The sequence below is a fragment of the Anolis carolinensis genome, chromosome 2 (genome assembly GCF_035594765.1).
Source record: "Anolis carolinensis isolate JA03-04 chromosome 2, rAnoCar3.1.pri, whole genome shotgun sequence".
Lineage (NCBI taxonomy): Eukaryota > Metazoa > Chordata > Lepidosauria > Squamata > Dactyloidae > Anolis > Anolis carolinensis.
The window spans coordinates 227,160,891-227,188,072 of NC_085842.1; the positions used below are offsets into that span (position 1 = coordinate 227,160,891).

At 40.8% G+C, this 27,182-nt stretch overlaps 1 protein-coding gene across 1 annotated transcript; it reads left to right on the forward strand.

Annotated features, from left to right (window-relative positions):
- The first annotated feature begins 2,282 nt into the window (after positions 1 to 2,282).
- Positions 2,283 to 26,560, forward strand: LOC100560936 (thioredoxin). The gene is made up of 5 exons (XM_003227327.4): positions 2,283 to 2,518; positions 17,790 to 17,894; positions 20,228 to 20,287; positions 22,918 to 22,983; positions 26,360 to 26,560. The coding sequence occupies exons 1-5, from the start codon at positions 2,324 to 2,326 to the stop codon at positions 26,420 to 26,422; spliced, it is 489 nt and encodes a 162-aa protein (XP_003227375.1). The 5' UTR covers positions 2,283 to 2,323; the 3' UTR covers positions 26,423 to 26,560.
- The last annotated feature ends 622 nt before the right edge of the window (positions 26,561 to 27,182 follow it).

Below are 27,182 nucleotides of genomic sequence, written 5' to 3' on the forward strand. Positions count from 1 at the left end.
AACACATTGAATCTCTCTATGAATTTTAAAATTTACAAAAGGCAATACTTTTTTGTGCCGACAAAAAGCACAAAAATACATCAAATTTTCAGAGCTTCACTGGCTTCTTCATCAGCCAAAGATGTTGAAAATCATACTGGAGGAAAAACCATCATAGGCCTACATAGGCATCTAACAGTCAAATTAATGCAGCTTGACCCTACTTTAACTGCAATGGATAAATGCAATGGAATCCTGGGAGTTGTAGTTTGACAAATGGCCAGCGTTGTTTGGGAGAGAAGGCTCAAGTTCTTGTTGAATCTCGTGTTCAGAGATCTATTTATGCTGTACGGCAAACCATTTTCTCTGCCCTCATCTCATCTATCCAGTTTTAGAAGTCCTGGCTGAGGATCAATCTCACATGCAAACATTTCTCTGAAACCATGCAAACACAGAACAGTTCTTTGTTAAGGGTATCTGAACTTTTAAGTACAGGCACTCCCCAAGTTATGAACAAGATAGGTTCTGTAGGTTTGTTCTTGAATATGTATGTTAGTCAGACTCAAACAGGTACAATTTTAGAGTGTAACTCCACCCCCCCCCTCTCTCTATATGTGTGTGTGTTTTGGATAGCATAGGGAAGGGTTACCATTCCTGTGGTTTGTTTTGCTTTTCAGCCTGTGCCCTTATTCAGAAGATTTCACCTCACTTTCTCTCCTTGTGATAATTGGATTTTTAAAATATTGCCTTGTGGAAACTAGGATTAGTGATAAAGCTTAATTGGCGACACCTTTTCCCCATGATAACTATTTCAGAAGTGAATTTCCCTTCCTAGGGGTAGATTTCTCTCATTTCCTGTTGTCTCACCCCGGTGCTTGGGAAATCCTGGGTTTGGCAGTTTTGCAAGGTCTTTAGTCTTCTGCCAATGAGTGCTGGTTACACACCAAATTACAAATCCCAAATTCCCTAGCACTGAGCCTTGGAAGTCAAAGTAGTTTCAAACTGCATTCATTCTACAGTGTAGATCAGGCATAGGCATTTTTATTTATTTTTATTTTTTTGCTTTGTGAGCCCGGCCAGGAAGGCCAGGCTGGAAGAGAGGACGGCTGGGCACATGCTGGGTCGTATGGGACCAGGATGGTGAGGGACCAGGAGGGGGTGGGGCCAGGCCTAAGTCATCCTCAGGTTGTCCTCCAGACATAAGGATAGGGATTCTCATCTTATCCTTATGCCAGGAGGAAAACGAAAATGCAGCTATTACCCTGATCCTCCTCCCCAATACTTCTCCCTCCATTTTTGGCCTGTCTTCTCAGCATTATGCCAGGACGAGGGAGAGACAGGCAACGTCCCAGAGTGTCCCGAGGACTCTCAACCACTGTGTACCTTTCTGGAGCTGTCCTCCTGGCATAAGTACAGGGCTGCTCATACCGTCCTATACCTGGAGGAGGGCAAGACTCCAGGTATAGGACTGAGTATAGGGCTCTCAGCTGCTACATGCCTTCCTCCCCCATCCTTTCTGCATCCTTATGCCAAGAGGATAGGGAAAATGAGGAGGGCCTGAGGTAGGCACCCAGGGGCCTTAGATTGCCCATGCCTGGTGTAGATGCATCCTGTGATGTGAGAAACAATAAAAATTGTGAGTAAATCAGGACAGTAAATAAAGAACAACACTCAAAAACAGGGGAATTCCAGACAAGAAATAATCAGGGCCAGCTAATCACCTCCCAACAAAGGATTCCCCCAGACAGGAAGCAGCCAAGCTTTGAAGCTGCAAGGCTATTCTATGCTAATCAAGGTGATCAATTGCAACATTCACACTTGCCTCAAACAGACAAGAGTTCTTTCTCCCACCATGGACCTTCCAGAGATATATAAGCTGCACGTGCCCAGTTTCCAACAGATCTCACAACCTCTGGGCGAAATGTCAGGAGAGAATGCTTCTGGAACATGGCCATACAGCCTGGAAAACTCACAGCAACCCATCCAATCACAATCCTCTTTTCTTGCCCATCTCTGCTGCAGGAAACACAACAAAGATAATCATCTTTGTTCTCATTCTTTAATGCAATAGATCCAGGCATGGTTTTTCTGTCTTTGTTTCCCTGCCTCAATCAATAACCGGGAACGGATTGTATTTTCTGCATCACAGCCACGCTCATCTTTCCTACTCTCCGGCCAACGCTGGGTCCGAAGCCCCGCCCCTTCCGAAACAGGGAGGAGGAGGAGGCCATGATATGCGCATGCTCACCTCTACCTCTTGATTTCCCCTCCTCCCCAATGCATCCCTGCGCTTGCGCAAAACCAACTTCCCTCCCAAAGAGGGGCCTCCCGTCCATATAAGAAGATGAACGAAGGCGGCGCCAATGAGAGCCCGAAAGCAGCCACCGAGGAAACCAAGCCGGATCCAGAGCCACAACCGGAGCCAGAGCCGGAGCCGGAGCCGGGACCCAGCACAGAGCCGCCGCCGGAGCCGCCACCGGAGCCGGAGAAGCCGAAGGAAGAGGCTACCGCCAAGATGGTGACAGTCGTCGGGAGCCTGGTAAGGCCCTCAGGCTTCGAACGCGGCGCATCCGGGCATTTCGGGAGGAGGACTCCTTCCATTGGGGGAATATCGCCTTCGCCTTGTTTGCTGCAGCAGGGAGGAGTGGGCGTGGTTTCTGATGCAAAGGCTGGCTACTCCCATAGGGCTGAGGAAGCCAAGGGAGCATGGGTTTCAGTGTGCTGTGCTCCTGCAGCCCTGTTGCATCAGCATTGAGCTGCCTGCCTCCTTCCCTCCCTCTCCTGCATGTTTTGTCTTCTGCCCATCAAGTTCCTCCTTGCCTCCACCCCAGGTTTTCTCCCATTTGGGAAAAAAGGAGCACTTTCCAGCATTTATGCCTTTTTGAAATATTTCTCTCTTTATTCCTACTACTATATTTAGGTTTTGGTATTAGTCAACCCATGGAGTGGGCAAGGGTTAGGTTGCCAAAATTGACTCATCCTTAGCATTACAGCTTAATGGCCCAAATTAAAATGAGATTTTATATATCATTAATTTTCCAAATAAAATGAGATATATGTATGTGTGTGTGTGTGTTATTTTTGGACTCCACTTACAATTCATGCAGGCACACACGCTCTAATAGAGGAAGCAGAATTGTGTACTCTTTGGTTTGCTGTGAGTTTTCCAGGCGGTGTGGCCGTGTTCCAGAAGCATTCTCTGCTGACTTGGTTCATCAAGTGCTCTGCTAAACTGGGCTCTACAGGCCAATGGATACTCCCCCACAGACATCAGGAGAGCTGCAAGGAAAAGAGGATTGTGATTGGATGGTTGCTGTGAGTTTTCCGGGCTGTATGGCTGTGTTCCAGAAGCATTCTCTCCTGGCATTTTGCCCACATCTGTGGCAGGCATCCACATAGGTTGTGAGATCTGTTGGAAACTATGCGAGTAGGGTTTATATATCCGTGGAATGTCCAGGGTGTGAGAAAGAACTCTTGTCTTTCCATAGATATATAAATCCCACTTTCCGCAGATGTATAACCTCCACTTGCCTAGTCTCCAACAGAACTCACAACCTCTGAGGATGCCTGCCATACATGTGGGTAAAACATCACGAGGGAATGTTTCTGGCCATACAGCCCAGAAAACTCACAGCAACCCAGTGATTCTGGCCACGAAAGCCTTCGACAGAATTGTATACTCTTTGGTTAGGAAACCAGGCACACAAGTTTCAGAGCTGTTTTCCTAATCTGCCTAAACTCCTATTGGAATAAACTGATGCCTCTCAAAGGGATGCCATTTCTGCATTTGTAATAATACTGAAACATGGCAACTTGAGCTCCTTAGTGCAGTTTGCTGCACGGGAGGTATACATGGCTTCTGTGGAATCCTGTGTCTAAGCTGGGACTTCAATTGTTGTGTCTCTACAAGTTGTTTCTGGTATATGGCAAACAAAAAGCCACATTTCCTCTAAGGCTGGGAGAGCGTGACTTGCCCAGAGTTGACCTGTAGGCTTCAGTGAGCTCCTGTTTCTACTCGGAAGAAAGCTAGGACTTCTGTTTGTTGTTGTTTCTGACTCATGGCCTATTACAGATTTGTCTTGGCAAGATAAACTCCACTTGCCCAGTTTCCAACAGACCTCACAATGTGTTGTTGAAGACTTTCATGGCCAGAATCACTGGGTTGCTGTGAGTTTTCCGGCCTGTATGACTGTGTTCCAGAAGCATTCTCTCCTGACGTTTCACCCATATCTATGGCAGGCATCCTCAAAGGTGTGAGGTCTGCTAGAAAACTAGGTAAGTGGTGTTTATATATCTGTGGAAAGTCCAGGTTGGAGAAAGAACTCACAACCTCTGAGGATGCCTGCCATACATGTGGGCAAAACATCACGAGGGAATGTTTCTGGAACATGGCCATACAGCCCAGAAAACTCACAGCACCCCAAAAAGCCACACTATCAAACAACTTCCTTGGCCACTATCACAGGGCTTCTTTGGCAAAATGTGTCCAGAAGAGGTTTTGCCATTGCCTTCCTTTGAGGCTGGGATAGCGTGACTTGCCCAGAGTTGCCCGGTAGGTTTCAGTGGGATCTGATTTCTACTCAGAAGTAAGCTAGGACTTCAGTTTGTTGCTGCTTCTGACTTATGGCCTATTACAGGGTTTTTTTTGTAAGATTTGCTTACAAGGGTTTGCCGTTGCCTTCCCTCTAAGGCTGAGAGAGTGTGAGTTGCCCAAGACCACCCAGGGGATTTTATGGCTGAGCGGGGATTCAAACCTTGGCCTCTAGAGTCATAACCGCATTGGCTCTCAAGCTGAGTCTTAACTGCTAGCTGTGAAACGGACTGACAAAACCATCCAAAATTGTGGTCTAGTAAGTCCATGTTTCTGAGGTTGCATCTATACTGGAATGAATGCAGTTTGATGCCACTTTAGCTGCCATGGCTCAGTGCTGTGGCTATAGCTTGACTGTTAAAGAGTGATGATGCCTCACCCAACTACAAAGGTTAGGATTACATAGTACTGAGCCGTGGCCTTTAAAGTGCTGTCGAATTTTACAATGTGTGTATACACAGAGTCAGCTTTGCCCTTCGGCAAGCAACTCCTTTTGCTACTTGTGCTGTAGATAGAATTTCTTTTTTTCCCCTTTTTCTAAATTTATACTCAGGTGAACTGCCTCTTGTTTTGACTCTTCTCCACTGTTTTGCAGCAGACTTTAATGGCTGCGCAAAGGAGTGCAGTGCCCGCCAAATGGAGTGGAGGCGGGTGGAGATCTCCGCTCTGTTGCTCTCCAATGAGAGGAGGAAAGGGGGAGGAGGGAAATGGCCGGAGAACAGGGGAAGAAGCAGCAGCAGCATTTGCAGCCAAAGAAATTAAATGATCACTGCAATAACCTGGCACAATGGCTTCCTTGCTAAGCAAGCCTTCCAGTCTCCCTTACAGACATTCCCAGCAGTCCAGGGAACCCCTCTTCCATTTGCTTTGGCTTATCAGCCTGGAATGTCTTGCTGATTACTTCCTAATGTAAAACTAGCTTTCTTTTGTTGCTGTTGTTCAGAGTATAAGTCCTCATTCCTTATTGTACGTTCAGATGTACAGACAGTATTCACGTTACAAACGAGATTTGTTTTTAAGTTGAATTTGCATCAGAACAAGTACATTTTCTAAGTGTAACTCCAGCCAAGATATATATTTTTTAGCTTTGGATCACATGGGGAAGGATGAACACCCCTGTGGTGTTTGTTTTGGTGTCTGCCCCTATTTAGATTTCACCTCACTTTCTGTCCCTGTGATAATTGGATTTAAAACATTTTGGCGTTTTGCAAAAACAAGGATTGGTGATAAAACTTCAGTGGAGACCCCCTTTGTAAGTCAGATGTTTGTAACTCGGGGACTGTCTGTATCCATTGCTTCTTGCACTGCAGCACTATGGTCATTATTAGACACACTGGGAAGCTTTAAATTTTTCAAGATGTCAGTGTCCGCCTTGAATTGCTCTGGGAGAGAGTTAGTGTTCAGGGATCTAATTACGGTGAGCAGCAAACTATTTACCTGCAGTTTTCATCCCATCTTTCTAGTTTTGGAAGTCCTGCCTGTAGAGCTGATGTGCATGCAATCATTTCCCGAAAAGCCATGTGAAGACAAAGAGTTCCTTGTGTAGGAAAACCAGACTTATAAATAGTCTGTGGGTGCATCTACATTGCAGAATTAATGCAGTTAAGCACTTTTTCCTGCTATGGCTCAATGCCATGGAATCCTGGGAGTGGCAGTTTTACAAGGTATTTAGCCTTCTCTGCCAAAGAGTTCTGCTGCTACACCAAACTACAATTCACTGAGCCAGGGCAGTTTAACTACAGTACATCAATTCTACTGTGTAGGTGCAGGCAGTGAGCTATATAGGAGGATACAGGCACCTATCATTTTTATTAGTGTGTACATTTCAGTAGAATACTGAAATGAGCAAAACCTGACTCATAAATTAAATAGATAAATCAAAAGTGGAACAAGTTGCTTCCAGCAATCTGTGATGGAAACCTCTTTCCTAAGGATATCTGCCTTGATCCTAATCCTAATCCAGTTCTGCAAGCCTTTTAAAACTGCACAGTTGTACCACTATGATTCCACTTTGGCTGCTATGGCTTCATCCTGTAGAATCTTGGACACTGACATTTGGGAAAGCATGAATTTCTTAAAGTGCATCTAGAATGTAGAATTAATGCAGTTCAACACCACTTTAACTCTGATGGCTGACTTCTATGGTATTGTGAGGGTTGAAGCTCCACAAGCCTTATCTGGTACCTTGCTAAACTACAAACACAAGATTCCATAGCATTGAACCATAGCAGTTAAATTGGTACCAAATTGCATTAATTCCACAGTGCAGATGCACCCCTGGCTGTGAATTCTGAAACCCCTTCTCTAAACTACAAACCCAAGAACTGCATGCGATGTTGCAAAGTAAAATCATAACACTAACTGCAGAGTGAAAAAGCCGCTACTATGGAAAACTATTTTTAAGTGTTTATCCATTACATGCATTCTTTAAACTTGTGAATGTTTTTAAAATGTTTTACTGTTTTGTTCACTTTTAATCCTTTATTCTGAATATTTTTAACGGTTTTGGAAAAACTCTGCTCTGGGTTAAAGGCAGAAGTCTAAATAAATTTATAAAACTTGCAAATATTTGCTGAGTAGAGTCCCAGTTCAAATATAGTGGAAAGAGAAACTACATGACCTGTCTCCTCCCCTCCTTCCAGTTTTCTCCTTTGTATATTTATTTTCATGACTTTGAGGTTTAGTAGTCCAGCAGTGAATTCCTTTTCTCCAAAATCTTGACGCAACCCCCAGGCAGGAAACCAAATAGCCTGCTTTCACTTTTCAAGTTGCCACTGCAGTGCTGAGCTTGATTCATAATGGGAGAAATGAAATGTTCCTTCATCAGCAAATGTTGCACCATCCATAAGGTGACCAGTGTAGCAATGCTGAAAATTCTTGCTTATATTAAAAAGGACGGGGGTGGCAAAATTAAGTTTGATAAAGACCAGGGGTATGCAGTTGTGGTTGCCCAAATAATGTTGGATTACCATGCCCATAATTCCCTCAGCTGTAGCTTTGCTGGTGAGGATTGATGGGATTTGGGAGACCAAAATGAGTAGGGGACCAACTCTGGCATTAGGCTTTAAGGCTGGGTGTTTTATATACATTTGGGGTATCCTGTAAAAGGTTATGCCAACACTGTGTGGAGTGCCAAGATTTTGCCATCTGTCTGTTCCAAGGGAGGCTTGATCGCAATGCTGATCAGTAAATTTATGGTCAAAGTGGACCGTCAGCCAGGAACTTCTGGGATTGGCAGCAATGCTGATTGCTTATCTCAGGGTCAAAGTGATAGAACCAGGAACGTCCGGGTTTCCACATGTCACGGCACTAAACCAGTTCTGATTAATAGTGACCTAGGTATATGTGCAAAATGGTGACCTAGGTGTATGTGATCTTTAAAATGTGTGTGTGTGTGTGTGTGTGTGCTACAGTATTGGAATTTAACAAGAATCTGGGTCCAAAACTGGATTTTCCTCCTTGTAAAAGCATTCCTGATAAGAGCTTATCCTTGAGAAAAGTAAGTGACTCTACAGCTAGGCAGAGCAGTCCATTGGCAACTTGACCCATCTCCTAATCTTTAACTGAAATGCTATTCCTTTTTAGCCATTAGATACACTTGTGTTGTCTTTTTCTTGACATCCTCACTACTCTGAAACGGGTAGTCTCCATTTGTCTTGCTGTTTCATCAATAGGTAACCTATGGCCTTGATAAGACACCAGTCTTTGCCATTTATATCATGTGTTGTGAAGCTAATGGCACTGGTCTCTCTAGTGCAACCTGAATTCTTAGGTAGATTGCTTTTTGAAAGGATGAATGTCATTAACTTAAGCCTACTTTGAGCACATCTAGGGTGCATCTACACTGCAAGATTAACACAGTTTGACACAACTTTAACTGCCATATCTCAGTGCTGTGGAATCATGACAGCTATAGTTTTACAGTGGTTTACGCTCTGCCAAAGAGTGCTGGTGCCTCACCAAACTACAACTCCCAGGATTCCATACCATTGAGCCATGGCAGTTAGAGTGGTATCAAACTGTACTAATTCTGCAGTGTAAGTGCACCCTTTTCAGCGACCACATCCTCCCTTTGTAGGGCTAGTTATTCTAAACTATGTAAATGGCAGCTTAGATTATTCTGGCTTTGGTGAGATTTGCAGGGGGTTTTTAATGCCTAACCACTTTATGAGCCCCTGGTGGTGTAGCGGGTTAAACTGCTGAGCTTCTGAATTTGCTGACCAAAAGGTTGGCGGTTTGAATCTGGGGAGTGGGGTGAGCTTTTGCTGTTAGCCCCAGCTTCTGCTATCCTAGCAGTTTGAAAACATGCAAATGTGAGAAGATCAATAGATACCGCTCCAGCGGTAAGGTAATGGCGCTGCATGCAGTCATGCTGGTCACATAACCTTAGAGGTGTCTGTGGACAACGTTACGCCAGCTGTTCAGCTTAGAAATGAAGATGGACATGACTAGACTTAATGTCAGGGAAAAACCTTTACCATTACCTTAACCACTTCATTAGAATAAACTCATCATTTGTCGGAAAGGATCTAATTATATTTCTGATTTTCTCTTTTGAGAGAAATAAGATATTCCTAGTGGAAACCCTGCGTGGAATGCCTTACATGACATGACAGAGGAGTAATGTATATTATTTCACAATACAGCTGTATTAACTGTGGAAATTCCCTTCTCCACAGAAAAGCCACAGGTGGTCAGAGAGTTGTCTAGCTTCTGACTTCTTGGTTCTGGGAAGGAAAACCATCATTTACAAGATTAGGGAGCAGCTTTTTAAAATAGAAATTATCAGGGCCAGTGTAAAATTATATATTTAGTATTGCATTTATTGGAAGTCCTGTACAAATACAATGGCTCATTGCATGAACAGCCTGGAGGATTACCTTGTTGAGATGAGTAGCATTGAAGACCGTATTTTAAAAATTCTGGCAACTGCCTGCATTGAGACTTCCTGAGGTGTTGAGTATCTCAGCTTTCAAGCATCTGGGTGAGTCAGCTTTTGACCATCTAATTATTTGGGGACACAGCTCCCCACAATCGTGTTTGCTATGCTGGGTGAGGCCTGATGGGAGCTGTAACCCAAAGCCACTGATTATTGGGGGGAAAAACCTGAAGATTTTTTTTAGAAACCCCTCATTGGGGTTATCAACCTGGACATTTATTGATAAACACTTTTTGTATATGCAAGACCATGGTCTGTGGCTATAGGGAACTAATTTTTGCCATTTGTATTTGTCATTTCTTGCTTCTGCCTATTCAAAGCATCCCTTGAGACTATAAATCATGTGAAATGATTTCTCTAATTATGGAGTTTGTTTCCAAAAGGTACCAAATTAAAAAATGAGTTATAGGTGACAGCACATTGTTGGATAGGAGTAGAATGTTATGTACAGCTCAAAATACACAGGGCTTGGAAAATTGCATTTTATAGCAAAAGCACGTCGTTGTCGTCGTCTGTCTCCCCCCCCCCCCCCCCAATTCATATAACATTTATTCAGATAGATTTGGTACCTTTAGGAAACAAGTTCCACGATTTAGCTAGAGTGCTCTTGGCTGCCTGATGAGTCTGTGATTAGTGATTACAGCCTTTGAATTTAAGATGTTCAAAACGGCAACTTTGTAAGGCCTGTTCAGGATTGTCTCAAGGTTTTAATATTATGGCAGCTGTTAACAGTAAGATACTGTTTCAAGAAGTGTCAATTTAGTGTCCTTAAAATGGCATTCTATTGGTAATTTCTCAGGTCCTACTTTTCCAGCTATTGTAATGAGGCTAGAGACAGTCCCCAACTGCGGATTAGAGCTTTGTATACTAAAGGCTCTGTTAGGTTTTTAAATAAAATTAAAAACATTAAATCAATGGACTTTGTTCCCTTCTATGTAGGCCAAAGTACACACATCCCACCTTCTTCATTGGAAGAAAGTGTCAGGGTTTTTTCTTATTATCCCTCTGAAATGACCAGCAATACAAATGCTTCTGGCCATTTTGCTGCATAGGACCCTTAAGGCCTAGATTAAACCTTTCGTTTAGAGAAAGCAGTCCAGTTTAGACATAGAACAGGTGGGGAAGATGCACAAATACACGTGACAATGAAATTGCCAGTGCCACTGTTGCTGATGCTTTAAGCAGCACCACTGACCATAGATCTAGGTTGTGTTGACAAAAAGAAGGATTAGATATGTGTGAAAATGAGGTTCGTGTCAGGATGGGATGATGTACCTGTGGAGAGAAAAGGAAATAAATTGTCTTAATTCGGTGTTTCTTGTTATCAGTAAATATTTGATTTTATGCTTGTTTTATATCCTTATGTACCTGGGGTCGTGTAAAAATTTCTCTGTCTTAACTCATTGTATAGTATCTTTGAAAAATTGTGTTTTTGATCATCTTTGGTTTACTTCGAGTCCTTGATATATTTTGGATCTAGTATACCTTTGATCTAGTTGCAAAATTCATATGTTGATAGTTAGCACTGCCTGTGTTAGTGTTTCCTTTTGCCTTCTGAACTGGATTCTGATTATTTGTTAGAGATAGAAATCTTCCTGGAATGGGTATCCTTGAAACTTCATAATGCAGCTTACTAAGATACATAATGTTCGGCCAGCAACAAAGCGGCACATGCCTGTACTGCAGCAAACCTTTCATAATGCTTAATGGCAGAGTTGGCTCAAAAGTGATTTTTTAAAAACTCCTAAAGTAATCCAGTCTGAATATTATAAAGCATTATTCAATCTGCCGGATGCCTTTCTCTGAAGGGTGCACCTGCACTGTAGAATTAACGCAGCTTGTTGCCACTTTAACTATCATGGTTCAGTATTATGGAGTTATGGAGAGTGTCGTTTTTCAAGATCTCTAGTCTTCTCTGCTAGTGTTGGTGCCCATGAAACTACTAAGATTCCATAGCATTTTACTTTTACTTAGGCGATCCCTCGTAGTTCGAGGACGATAGTCTTCCATCCTTGGTATCTTGGGGGTGGGTTCTTAGGTGGCTGAAGAGACCTATTCTTGACCCGCATATTCTCCCACAGTGAGGACATCGGTTTCCAGGTGGAAGGCGGTCCCGGTCGGGGTTAGCTTGACGCTCCTTCCTCTTGGCACGTTTCTCCCTGAAGCCCTCCGTTCGTGTCTCTTCGAACTCCAAGCATTTAAAGTGGTGTCAAACCTCATTAATTTTAAACTGTAGCTGCACCCCTAATTGCACAAGCTTGACTTCATAAGTAATTCTAGTTAGTTACTAAAGAAGATAACTACAAACTTTGAATTCTCTGGTTTGCCAAACATACATTTGTTTGTTTATTAGAGACCACTGTTACAGATAATGACCAAACCAAGAATTGACTGAAATTAGGCTTAATCATTTGACCGTTACCTCTTCCTTTTGCATGTGCAAAGAGCAGAGCAGAGGGACAGGGCCATATTTGAATGTGATGCTTTCCTGGAGGCCTATTACTTCATGGACACATAACAACAAACTTCATGGACACATAACAACAAACTGGAAATAGGAGCAGCAGCGATATGGTCCATGTTCATATTGCACAATCCAGTGAATTTACACTGTACATGTCAAGTGACTGCTACTGGATCTGATGGGTCTGAAAGAAGATGGTACTGTGCCTTAACTCTTAAATCCAAAAAGGAACCATCTCTAAGTAGAATGAGGAAGGGTGAGAGCTTACAAGTTTTTCTCAAACTATGCTACTCCAGGTGTTTTGAATTTCAGTTCCCACTAATCCCAGCCAGTTTACCAGCTGTTAGGAATTGTGGGAGCTGAAGTCCAAAACATCTGGAGGAGCAGAGTTTGAGAAACTCTGGCTTAGTCCATTCTGGGAGAACCTAAAAGAAGCATCCAAACTCTATTCTCTCACACATGGCTTAAATCTGTAATTTTGGACCCCAAACTGCCCTCAGTTTATAAATAGGTATATACAGTAGAGTCTCGCTTATCCAACCTTCACTTATCCAGTGTTCTGTATTATCCAACGCAGTTTGCCTTTTAGTAGTCAATGTTTTTGTAGTCAATGCTTTCAATATTTTGTGATCTTTTGATGCTAAATTTGTAGATACAGTAATTACTACATAATGCTACTGTGTTTTGAACTGCTTTTTCTGTCGATTTGTTGTAAAACATGTTTTGGTGCTTAATTTGTAAAATCATAACATAATTTGATGTTTAATAGGCTTTTCCTTAATCCCTCCTTATTATCCAGCATTTCTGCTGATCCAGCATTCTGTCAGCCCATTTATGTTGGATAAGCGAGACTCTACTGTATAGCATAGCATGTAAGTTTTGCCTAGTGGCACTTACTAACATTGTTTCAATGAATCTAATTCAGTTACATCTTACAATTGGTTTTAGACTTGCATATTTATTGTTACATTTTCATGCTGCCTTTCCTTTCGAAGGTTTAAGGTGGTAGAAGCAGCTTTGAGTCTCCTATGTTGAGATAAAAAACGGGGTAATAATAATATAATAATAATGTCAGTAACAAATGAGAACTGAGAAAGATAACAACCTTTTTGGATAGAGTAGTTGGATAGAGAGTGATGGCCAGAGTATCAAGCAATGTATTTCATGGCTGATAGTGAACTATATATCTTACATCTCTAGAATGAGCAGTTGTTCCAGCATCCCAAACTTGTTTTTTGTTGAGTATGATACTAACTGTAGCCCAGCAACATCTAGATACAAAACAACTATAGAGCAATAATGGTTTTGTTGAATTTTTATGTTATGTAATTTTTTCAGCATTTAACTGAATGCCACTCTGAATCCCACCCATGGGAGAAAATCGGGATATAAATAAATAAATAAATAAATAAAATACCACACTGATCCCCATCATAGCTTTTGGTATCTTCTGTGATTTCAAATTTCTAAAAAGTATTAAGATTCTTTTAATTGCCTGAAACCTAACCAGTCAAAAGCATGTCATAGCAGCTATCTAACAAGTTTTTTTTCTCCTTTGGCAAGAAGTGCTTGAATTGAAATTGAAAGAGAAAAATAAATAACTGGAAACTATTTACATAACACATTGTATATAATCTGCCTTCATCCTGGGAATCATTACCTGGAAAGAAAGAAAAAAACTAATCTAGCCAGTTTTATTCTTCCACTGTACTAATTATATGCAAAAGGAAATTTTTGGAGGCAGTCATTAATATTAAAAAATGCTGTGCAGAGCTTCCTTTCTGAGATTATTTGAAACTGTAGGCTGAGGTTGTGGGTTTTGCAAACTGTTGAGAAAGATTATTCTCAGTAATCTGCAGCATACGGAGACTAGAGACTAACTTTAGCTAAAATTAATGTTGTTTATCCTGTATTTGCTTAGTGATGAAATTACAGTTCATTGTGTGCCAGACCTGCAACAAGGTGTTTTGGAAAACAGTTCCCATAAATCTCAGACAAATTGTTAGAATTGTAGTCCAGATCATGTAGAACTGTTTCTGCAGTTCTCCATCCACCAGAAGACCATGGCCTTGCATTCACTTCTACCATTGGTTCCATTGACTGGTGCTGCTAAACCAGAGGTAGATTAAAAATTTAGAGGAAGAATGCTAGGATACCCTCATTTATTTACTAATGTCACGATCTTTATACTTTCTGACTGAAAGTGGAGAAGTTCAGTAAAGGGGATCCTCTCTGTTCAAATTAGAGATATCAGACTCTCCTCCATTTAATGTGCTGCTTTCTGGGTAACCCCAACTCTTCTGGGAAGACAAGATCAGACACACCTCACTGCAGGGAAGCAGTTTGGATATTCTCCATAGAATAATGGGAAGCACTATTGACCTACATGCCTGTAGAAAGTTAAGTGCATGCACTTAGACAGCCCTTGGGAATGCATCCCCAGATCTGCTAGTGAGTCTTCAGACTGGAAGCATCCCAGCACAAACCAAGTGGATTAATGAGAGGAAGTTATGCTCACTCCGTTCATACGCTATCTTTGGATTTTTCTACATGTAGTGTGGTGAAGGGGACAAATTGACCCATCTGTATATTTCCAAGGAGTTATAATGGATGTAAAATCCAGGGAGGAAAGATTGTGAACTTTCTGTGTCTTCTCCCCCACATTGCATGTAAGTGCAAAGGATGTGATAGAAAATTCAAATGTAGGAGAAAATAGAACCATCAGATTTGCCCATACTTAAAATGTTGCAAGTTTTTTGCAAGATCAGTGGTCAGTGCTCTCTCTCAAATATCCATTATCTCCTCCAAAGCTATATCTCGGTTCCTTTAAAGCCTTCACTAGATTTCAGGGCTGTCCAGACTTTGAAACCTTTCTTCTAAGTAGGTCTCTGGTTTTAAATTTTCTGTCCTGTACTTCCAATTCTTGTGCAACTCACAATGTATTCTGTGGACAACAAATTAGTCCCTGAGTTACCTGACGTTGATCATTCCTGTTTTAGAATTATATTTTCATCGCTCCCAGAGCTCCCTCTGTCTCTTTGGATTTCCTTTGTTTGTGGGAGAGAGAGCGAGAGACTGTTCTGACTAAGTGCATTAAGAGAACAGGCTTAGATGTTACTTTATTCCACATTTATTTACTGATTTCATACCCTGTCTTTTTGCTAGGGAAGAGACATTCATGCCAGCTAACAGTGATGTTGTCAGACAAGAAGACATACTGGTTGAACATAAAAACTAAGAATACAGTTGAAATGCACCAGTGATAATAAAACATCAACACCCAGCCAGTCAGTTACTCTTTGAGTGCATTTCCGCTGTAGAATTAATGCAATTTGACACGGCTTTAACTGCCATGACTCAAGGACCTGAAATCCTTAGATTTGTAATTTGGTGAGGCACTAGCATTAGTTGGCAGAGGCACTGTGAAACTCCCATAATTCACTATCATTGAGCCGTGGCAGTTAACATGGTGTCAAACAGCATCTTTGGAAATAGCTGCACACAGAAATGACCCAACAGCGGCCTCGCTCAGTGGGCACAAATGTCATGTAGTCAGGTTTGTGGTTGTGAACCAACTGCTTTCTATTGACACTGTGACCCAATGATTTTGATTATGCTTACAGTAGAGTCTCACTTATCCAACATAAACGGGCCAGCAGAATGTTGGATAAGCGAATATGTTGGATAATAAAGAGGGATTAAGGAAAAGCCCATTAAACATCAAATTAGGTTATGATTTTACAAATTAAGCACCAAAACATGTTATACAACAAATGTGACAGAAAAGGTAGTTCAATACTCAGTAATGCTATGTAGTAATTACTGTATTTATGAATTTAGCACCAAAATATCACAATGTATTGAAAACATTGACTACAAAAATGTGTTGGATAATCCAGAGTGTTGGATAAGTGAGACTCTACAAAGACTTTCCAAATATATAGGCATCAGGTAAAAGCCTTAGCCATGTCACTTTGCTCATCTCCTTCCCCCCCCCCAAAAAAAAAAATCAATTCACTAGGGATCATTCTCTCTGATGTTCTATGTTGTTCATAATTTAAGATTGGTATACTTAGAGCCACTCAAAACATACAATTTCCAGAAATGTCATATGGTTAAACTTTTTCACCACTTGCCTGTAGCCCAAAAGGATATCCGCCAGGCAGGGAAGTTCTTGTAAGGTGAGATGCTATTAGGCATGTATGGGCAGGTTGTTTACAAAATAATCTGTAGTACAAAGCCAAACTAATTGTCATGGGCAAACGATGACAAGACAGCAATGTCAAAAAAAGATAAGAAGTTTTGACAAGATTCACAGTGCTTACAAGTCCTTTTGGCAAGAGAAGGCTGGCTTTATTTCGCCTGCTGTTATTTTTCCTGCTTTTTCCTTCTCTTTTTAAAGTTTAGTTACCAAAAAAGGAGAAAAAAGAAGGAATCAAAAGCAAAGAGTTACTTTCAAGATCACATTTTCTAGAAGATGACATTTATAAAATGCACCTTCATATACCTTCATGTGTAATTAAAGCAGAACACTCTTTTGAACACTGAATAGGTGAACATTTTTTATATTTCTGTCCATGGACTACAAGTATTTTGGAAACATGCAGAATCCTCCTATTAACTATTAGTTAAATTCCGTGTGTCGAATATAATTTTAAAAATGCAGATGTCATTTTTCCATTACAAAACTACCTGGATTTTTTAAAAAAGTAATACAGTACCATTAATGTTTTTGAACTCAAAGTAAAACTTGATGATGACCTATATTTTATTTTATTTTATGTACGGTAAAGTGAGTCAGAATTGCCTCCGGTTACATCTGTCCAATGCTTATCCAAATGTTTCTTTTGAGGCCTGTAATTCAGAAGTCCTAGCCAGAATAGCTAATGGTCTTGGTGATTGGAGGATTTTAGGAATTGTAGTCCAAAAAACCCTTTCAAAGTTCAGTTGGAGAGTGGTTCCATCACAACATCTGTCTTGGTTTTACTTTTATTGGGCTTGTGAATCTTTTTCTTTAGTCACCACACAAAATCTGGCATAGACAAATAAGCTATTCACACTACACAAATATTGAACTATGCTTATCTTTTATTGTCAAGTCTGCATCCTATTAAATCCTGGGTTTTGTAATTTGGTGAGACATTAAAGCTATTTAGATGTGAATGCCCCTCCCTAAATTGCAGATCCCAAGATTAATTGAAATGTCACCATGGCAGATAACATAGTGCCCCCCCCCCCAATAAAATTCTGAGTCTCCTGTTTTTTAGGCCTGTTCCTGGGGTTATTTGGGGTATTGACCTAGAAAATCGGATAGGCCACTGCAGCTCTGCTTTGTTAGATATGTTTATCATGATTCGTTATGGGGAAGCAGATGAAGTTTGGTAGATGGCATATGTTCTGTATCTCAGAAACTGGACCTGATAGGGGGAAACTGGTGCTATTTTTGGAATCAGCAAGTCAGATACACCCACAAACAGATCAGAAATTTGAGGTACCAAAATGTGTGTTGGCTAGTGTAATACATTGCTACCACTATGTATTATCTGCCATTGACTTTTTACAGGCCTGCCTTGTTGGTGTGATTACTTCTTTTATGTTCTTCCCATAAGAGTTGCTTCTAAGCAGAAGCATCACCTTAGGCTTGTGTCTGATAAAGAGGGAAATATTCTGTGGAAGGTTATGCCATCCAATATTTTGAAAGACTATTTCTTGCAAATAGCCAATAGGGCCACTTCCCTGGAAATGGCTATATCATAACTAGTTCCAAAATTGCTCCTCTCAATTAGTCTGTTTTTCTTTCTTTTTTCCCCACACAGGTGGAATTCCAATCAGAATTAGACAACGCTGCAGAGAAACTCGTAGTCGTCGACTTTTCTGCCACATGGTGTGGACCATGCAAAATGATCAAGCCCTTCTTCCATGTAAGTAAACTTTCTTTATCAAGAGTATTTAATTGTGACTCACTACTGTAATTTGATAGAAGCTGTTGAAACAGCCACTGATCGGTCCACATCTTTAAAACACGCAGCCTCTTGGGAAACAGCAATATACCTGTCCATTTCCCCCCACCTTTTCTTACTTTTTCTCAACCAGCAATTAAAACAGTTTTAAAAATGCAGGTCCATTTGAGTCCAACCATAATAAGAGAACAACATGGCACTTGTTATATCTGACCTATATGGTATGTTTGTCACATACACTTGAACAGAAATGTTTTTGGGTAGTGTGATGGCACCTTGAAGACTTCCTCCATTGGGAGCAATACTTCCTTCTCATCCCTTGCTCCCAGTTCATTGTCTAGAGTAATTTCTCCAAATTTCATCTTTTTCTGAATAAACTTGCACATTTTTAAATTACACAACAAGGAGAGTAATCCAGTTCTGGCTGGAACCACAATTCCTTTTTTATTTAGGATTTTGTATAATGGCCTTGGGGAAATTAGTCAATGTAAAAATACAAAGCAAACAGCAAAGTCACAACTTAAACAACTAGATTGACCAGGACGGTATCAAATCCTGAAGCATCAGGCGATTAAGAATCAGCAATAGAACATAAGCAGTACAATGTGAAAATGAACACTGAATACTTGACAGAAGAGGGAAGATTTTAGATTGGTGTGTAAACAAAATGGGAGAGCATTCCACTCCAAACTCTGTCACTTACGAGTAATCACTAATCTCACAGTCAAATGGAAGAAAGACAGAAGCTTTTATGGGCAAGATATTTATTTTCATTTAGAAATAGTGGGAGCCATGCCATTGAGAACTATACTGCAGTCCTAGAGTTGGTTGTTTTTTCTTTCTCCCAAGGGTTGGTGGGTTTTTTTTAACCAAAATGCTTTAACAATGGAATAGATATGGAAAAGTGTATCAATTTTCTCTAGCACTTAGCTGATATTTGTTTAAATAGCAAAGCTTTATTCAAGTGCTGTATCAATGAAATAAAACTTTAAAGCTGTTTTGTCATGTTGGCTGAGATGAATTTAAACGGTAGAATGTTCCACATATGTTGACCATTTATCTTTGATTTCAAGTCGATCCATGTCCCTAAATTTGTTTAACTGACAACATGTTACCAATTTACCTATCAGGTATTAGCCCTATTGGTTTTACACTATTTTAAAACAAACTCCAATTGCAAAAGGGGACAATTTATTGCCTTTTTACCTTGGAGTGGGACATAAAATGTATCGTATGAGGAAACAAAGAAATGACTGCATTACCCAGGTGTTGCTTTAGTTGAAAACAAGACTTAGGCAATGGTTCTAATCAGGCCTCTATCTTCCGTACGTTTTTTCTGTACCTAGTTGCTATCTTCATTCCCTGTTTCTGAAGAAAGATGTGCAGGTTTTTGGTTGGGTTCATGACTAGAGTGGGAATTTGAATTCAGAAAACTTTCTGAAACCTTTTTAAAGGCAAGATAAATTTTAATTTAGCCTTCCATTTTCTTCTCCTGGCAGGAAGAAAATGAAAGCCTTATTTTCTTCCTGTTGCACAGAGGATAAAAGATTTATTATATGAATAAATATCTATTACACACTTGTCCTCAGTGTACCAGGAAGCCTTGTGCCAATGTATGTGTTGCTCTCTCTTGGCTGGCCTCCAATCAGAACAAAACTTGCTGGAGCTGTAGTACTTTTTTCTTGGGTGCTCTGGTGTATCTTTTTTTAAATCTCCGCCTAGGAGAAATGGGGAAAACCCTTTGTCTGATTGACTTCACTGGATCGGAAGTGGTACAGTGAAACAACGGTCAACCGTTTCCTTCCTGAGGTTGAGAGATCCCATCTCTCTAGCTGGTGTGGGCAGGAAGCAAGATGATGCATTTAATTTCTCTGAGGGCCAAAATTTCTGGTTTATTTGAATCACTAAGGCAGGAAATTATGGTTGTAAGCTCCCTACCTCTTTTCCCTAGCTCTGTGGTTTCTGTCTTGGCTGATGCTGGTTGGAAATTCCTGGTACACTGTTTATCCAGCTCAGAGCAGGGAAGAGCTCCATCAGCCATCCTTGATAAAAAGAGAAGTGTTACCATCGTGAACAATATGTATTTTCCAATCATGTTCTAAGAATCTTTTGAACAACAACTCCCAGAATCCACCAGCCAACATAACTGAAATTTGGGGGGGGGGGGCAGTCCCAGAAAGCTAAGTTTTCTAAGTTCTGCTACTGGCATTAAACACTCATAGTAGAGGTTACTGTTGTGCTCTTGATGATTCCAGAGTATGTGGGTTTTGTGTAACTATCTGTTTTCTTAACAGAGTCTTTCTGAGAAGTATCCAGATGTCACTTTCATTGAAATTGATGTGGATGATGCTCAGGTAAGCTTCAGAGGGGTGCCTCTAAACCTGATCAAAGACAGTATACCACGCATTATTACAAAGCCTGTTAAGTGTTCTGAAGGGACAGTGCAACAGAACTTTAAAAGCATCGCTCCCAAACTTGAACAGTCTTGCTTGACAAGGTAACTGAGCACTCAAGGCATGCCTCACACATTCAACTCAGTTTTATTACTTCTTGGGGAGATGAGTTTCCATACTGAAATGCTCTAGCATGCATTTTGTAAACACTAGCTTAAGTTGCTACTTGTATTTCCTTTAGTGAAACTATATAATATATAATAATAACTTTATTTTTATACCCCGTCCCATCTCCCCAATGGGGACTCAGAGCGGCTTACATGGGGACCAAGCCCGAAACATACAACAATAAAATGATAAAACTAGATGCAAGAAGACAGTGAATTGTGTGTTTGAATCTTTGGACAGCAACCACTCTTAGTTTGTTTGAAATACTTTTCCTCAACGCATATGGTCATACGTTGCATACGCTGGCCCTACTGATCTATCTATCTCAGTATAATTTCACTGCCTACTAGTGATTCTATCAGAAATTAAACAGGATTATTCACGAGTCCTGACAAAAGATATCTGGGAATTTGAATTGATTCCTGTTTTTCTTTCTCTTTTCTCCCAGTTCCCTTTCTACTTTCAGTTATATCTTTTATTTTGGAAGCTTGAAGACAATTACTGTAATTACTGGTCTTTGTAAACTGCTCTTCTTCAGTTGAAGAATGGAACAAAAATTCAAAAACGTTTGAATCAGGCACTATTTGTTTTGTGAAACATGTGTTACAATACTGATCTCTTCTAAAATGACAGATATGATGGTTGATTTGCATACTAATAAAATGAAGTCTTCACTGACTTCATGCATCTAGTTTCACCAGAGGAAATACAAGTAGCAACTTAACCTAGTGTTTACAAAATGCATGCTAGTGCATCTCAGTACAGAGACTCATCTCCCCAAGAAGTAATAAAACTGAGTTGAATGTGTGAGGCATGCCTTGAGAGCTCAGTTACCTTGTCAAGCAAGACTGTTCAGTTTGGGAGCGATGCTTGTAAAATTTCCTTCCTGAGCAAGCAGCACTCTGTTTTCTGTCATCAGCACACCTATCTCAGTCAAGTATGGAACACAGTTGTGTAGCTTGAATTTTGATGTTTGGCAGTAATGACTCCATGTAGGACTAGTCAAGGCAGTTTTGCAAGCATGGGACAGGATTGTAAATGGGTTTCATATAAATGCACAATAAACATTAGAAGGGACCCTTTGTGCTCTTTTATAGAATTCACCTAGTTTCCTGGAGTTATATCCAGCAAATGACAAGATTCTGGTCATAATTGGGTATAGTGGCCCCAGTCGCAACTTGTGGCAGAAAAGCACACTCTGGGAGGGATTTGAGGGATGTATCCAAAAGTAACTCAGTTAGATCTTTGAGTTTCAGAAAAAGTCTGCTTGCTTCTTTCTTCTGTGCAAATAGGCAGGAAACACTGTTCAATCAAATGAGTTATAATTGGGATTACTTCCACTGCATATTTGGCGCATGATCAATTGTTGTGTTGCTGTTTTCAGTTGATCTTTTGGAAGCTGGAGAATCCTCTTTATTATTAATTAATTTATTTACAGTATTTATATTTCGCCCTTCTCACCCTGAAGGGGACTCAGGGCGGATCACAATGTACGCATACATGGCAAACATTCAGTGCCATACGAACATAGAGATAGAGACACAGAGGCAATTTAACCTTTTCCAGCTTCCTGGGGGGTATGCTCGATTCCAGCCACAGGGGGAGCAACTGCTTCATCATCCACTGTGACGCTGAGTCCTTGGATACTTCCTCATTCCAAACGCTGCTGGATTATTTTTATGGTGTTGGTAATTAGTTAAATTAGCCTCCCCACATAAGTGGTACCTAAATTTCCTACTTGATAGATGCAACTATCTTTCGGGTTGCTTAGATCAACAACAAGCAGGGCTATTTTTTATTTTAATGGTTGGGTGCTCACTCCCACACGGGCTGGCCTCAAACTCATGACCTCTTGGTCATAGTGATTTATTGCAGCTGGCTACTAACCAGCCTGCACCACACATCAGCTCTAGTCTCTTAGATATGGTTATCATGATTTTTAATGAGTGAACAGAGTGAAGAATGGTAGATGGCATATGTTCTGTATCTCAGGAAATAGAGCTGATAAGGCAAAAGTGGTGCCATTTTTGAAATCAGCAGGTCAAATATATCTAGAAATCATTCTAACATTTGGGGCACCAAAATGTGTTTTGACCAGTGTATAGTTTCATCCTTTAACTGTGGAATATGTTTTCACTGATTGCCAGTTTGGACAGCTTTAAAATATGAATTGGGTCAATTCTATCTGAAAGTGGATGAGTTAAACTTAGTGGATCAAGTCATCTGTGTTCCCCATGTTTGTCCAGAACAGGAAACAAGCTTATCAGTCAGATGTAACATGGCTAACAATTTTATTGCATTGCTGTAGCCTCTTCCAGAATCCCAAAAGGCAAAAGGGACTTTTGGAAGAGGTTTCTTGTCCTGAATGCTAATCATGTCCTGTGCCGCACTGATCTGGACAAAATGCTTTTAATCTCTCCTAGGACGTTGCCGCACACTGTGACGTGAAATGCATGCCAACATTCCAGTTCTACAAAAACAAGGAAAAGGTATGTGGCCCCAATAGTTACAGCTAAATGTTCCATGGGGAACTTGGGACAACACTTCGGGAATTCTGCTATGCCCTGTTCTCTGAAAATGTGGAGCTAGGATAACTTGGGCAAAATCCCTTATCTTGAGTCAGCCAGGCTTTCCCTCTCTTTCTATGTGCTTCAGGCGAGCAGTGATTGTGTGAGAGAGGACTTTCCACCCCAAGCCATGCCCCAAAGCCCTGGCTTTCTAGTCTTCTGTATTTCCCTTATGCATATAAAAGAGAGTCCTCTGGTTACTATATGTTAAAAAGCCGGTAATCAGTTTATCAACTACTGCAAAAACAGTCGTGCTCTTCTTGCTAATGTGATCTAGACACTGGCTCTCATGTCATTCTGGCAGAGCATTTACACAGTATTTTCCTGAACATTGAACACTTGGGAACTCCTGTGCCATGTTAAAAGGATAAAGAGGACTAAATCATTCCAGTAAAGAGTAAACTGCTTAGAAGCCAGTCGTCGTGGGTTTTTTTAAATTGCTACAGACAACGCTTAATCAAACTTCATTCTGAGGTGTGGTGAATGGCAGCAATCCCGAGGATCAAGGCAAAGGTAGTAAATGGCCTGGAAATGAAAAATGAAAGCTGTATCTGTGTTAATCTGTCAGGTTTATGGCATATCCCTTTGACAGATAATCCAGAGTAATGTACCCAAGAAGGAATAGTTCTTCTTAGAAGTCTCTTTTTCTTAAAGTACTTCAAGGTTGACCTTTTCATGTGGAGTCATAGGTTTAGATCAGTGGTGTCAAATATGTGGCACTCCAGGTGTTTTGGACTTCAGCTTCCAGAATTCTTGACCATTGGACAGACTGGCTGGGGCTTCTGGGAGTCAGAGGCCCAAACGTCTGGAGGCACAAATGCCTTCGACAAGGTCCCCCATGACCTTCTGGCAAACAAACTTGTCAAAAGTGGGCTAGGCAAATCTATAGTTAGGTGGATCTGTAATTGGCTAAGAGAATGAACCCAGAGGGTGCTCACTAATGCTTCCTCTTCATCCTGGAAAGAAGTGACAAGTGGAGTGCCACAGGGTTTCGTCCTGGGCCCGATTCTGCTCAACATCTTTATTAATGACTTAGATGAAGGGTTAGAAGGCATGATCATCATGTTTGCAGACAACACCAAATTGGGAGTGATAGCTAATACTCCAGAAGACAGGAGCAGAATTCAAAGTGATCTTAACAGATTAGAGCATGTTTAGCCTGCAGAAGACAAGGCTGAGAGACATGATGGCCATGTATAAATATGTGAGGGGAAGTCATAGGGAAGGGGAGCAGGCTTGGTTTCCCCCCTTGGTGGAGGCTCCCTCTTTGGAGGCTTTTAAGCAGAGGCTGGATGTTGGGGGTGCTTTGAATGCAATTTTCTGCTTCTTGGCAAGGGGTTGGACTGGGCGGTCCATGAGGTCTCTTCCAACTCTATGATTCTGTGACGGGCAAAGGTTTGATACCTCTGGTTTAGATGATGCAGTTTCCCTCCACAACAGTATGTAGATTTGTAGCTCTGTCAGCAACATAAGTATTTCCAATGCCTGTGTTTGGGTGACCAGAGAAACGCTCAATGTTTTGTGTAAAAGAGAAAATGCAAAGATAGTATCACTCCCCTTAAACAATAAGGTGGTTCAACCAGCACACATTCAAGCCAATGGTTAAAGGTGAGTGCATAGAAGAAACACCATCAGTTATTAGTGCTCTGGCCAACTTCCAACTTCCAGTCACCTAGCATCAGCATGGTGTTAAGAGCCTTTGTAAGAATTCCTACCATAAACAAAATTTAATTCAATCAGTGTTAGTGGTAGTTCTCAACCTTTGCTGTTATAGATGATTTTGGAAGTCAGTTCCCATAATGTCTTCCTTTTGGAAATGGTGACTGGGGCTTGGAAGAGTTGGACATTCACAACATCTGGAGTGCCAGTGGTTGAAAACCACTGCGTTTAGATATGTACTGGGTTTTGTAAGCATTCGTGAGATTCCTGATTTGACAAACATATGGCACATATGTCTGCTTTTGTAAACAAATGATTGGTGGTGAGCCTGAAGCTGGCCTACTCCCTCTTCTAAGTTTTGCTGGGCTGAACAGGTGTAATGACCAGAGTTAAATAGCTGCATATCTGAAAACCCATCTCCAACGTAGGACCCCAGTTCTTTAAAAGTGAGGTCCTAGTCTTCTCTGGTCAGATAACATAACTTCTCCTGCATGAATCTGCCCTGAAAGTCTTGGTGTATGTCTTGCCATCCTGAGAAGCTAGGTTAATGAATACACAAAACAAGACTTTCGATTTAGTAAACACACATGTCAAATGCGAGGCCTGCAGGCCAAATTCAGCCTGCCTTGTCATCTTATTTGGTCCATGAGGCTTTCATTACAAGGACAACATAATTATATTTATACAGTCTTACAATTACTAATAGCCCTTTGAAGACAACCATCAGGCTGATGTGGCCCTTGGTGAAAATGATGTTGACATCCCTGGTTAATGGCACCCCAGTTCTGGGAATTCCTTCCCAGAGATATTGGGTTGATTCCTGATTACTGTCCTGTGGCTAGAAGGATCTTGTTCTATATGGCCCTTGCTCTTTTGAAAACATGTTCAATTTTGTTTTTAAAATACCCGTATTTCTCCCTACTTGTTCACTGCTGGGAACCCTGCTAGGCAAGAAATGAATTAATGAACATTTCTAGTAAACAAGCTGCCTTCTGCGAGAGCAGTTCATTGGTCTGTGAACCACAGTATAATATCTACTCTAAAGAGGCTTTGGGAGACTTATGACTGCAGCTCCTGTCAGCCTTGCCAGCTAAACGGTTATGAAGGATCAATGAAAGCTGCAGTCCAACATCTGGAAGGTATCAAATTGTCTGCCTTCATTACTGGAATCTGGGAGAAATCTGTTCTTGACTTCTACACGAGGTTGATTTGTACACAAGTATATACAGTACTAGCTGTACCCGGCCACGCGTTGCTGTGGCAAAGTATGGTGGTATGGGAAATAAAGTATTGAGGAATTGGTGGTAGTTACAATTATTGCTCTCCCTCTAATTAGGACTTCATTTTTCTTTTCTTTTTGTTGTATCAACCTAGAGCCATGAATGGGTTGTGTTGTCAAATTTCGAGGTTGGGGGGCCTGTAGTTTTGTCCGCTGCCCTGATGCCATCACTCTTTTATATATATATAGATAATCTGGAACCAAAAATGATATGCATCCTCTGATTTCTTAAACCACGGTAGTTGGCATGATTTTGAAGTACAACATGATCTTAAAAGGCCCCCAGTGTCTCTGTTCTTGCAGCAAGCAGCAATGAATTGTAAACTAACTGACTTTAAACTTGCCATTCCTGTATTTCAGGTGCATGAATTCTCCGGAGCAAACAAAGAAAAACTGGAAGAAACCATTAAGAAGCTAAAATAACCATTGGTTCTGGCTCATTAAATGCGACTGTTAAGTTATAGCCTTTTCTACATAAACTGACCAACTTGGCATATGTATCGAAATATACTTTGTCTCTTCAGACTGTAAATGGAAAAAAATAAAAATGTATAAATAGTTCCCAGCTCTTTATTCTCCATTTGGGGTGTGGGTTCATGACATGTGTGTGTACACATGTGTGCTTCAGTTTATTTCACTGTTTTCAGTAGTATCTATATTATGGCCTTGAGGTACATAGCTAACAGAATTGTTGTGTTTTTCAATGTAAGATAGCCTTTTTTCTAAATGTCAGTTGTGTAGTGTATGCAATATCTAGTTCTCTTTTGCAACATGTCCGGTTGTCAAATGAGCAGTCACTTCTCTCAGGAATAAAGTATTACAAAAGCAGCCGGTTCAAACACAGGCTGCAATTGTCCTAACTGCAAATGCAGAAGTTAATTTAAATTGTAACATTTTCTACTTTAAGAAACATTGAGATTTTTTCAAACATCATCACAGGTTGGCCGTTTTCTATTGGCCCTTTAGACTTCAAGTCCCAGAAGCCTTAACAAATTGTCTCCAATCTTCTAATTATCCCAATTTTAAGAATCCAAATATTTGTTAAATTCTCTATGTGAACTGAACTGAATTTTCCACCATTTGGTGGAGTTGCCAAAATCAATAGACATAGCTATTCCAACATAGAGAAGATTTTTGTGTACTTGTATATATAAGGTACCTCTTGATAGGGGGAAAAAGATGA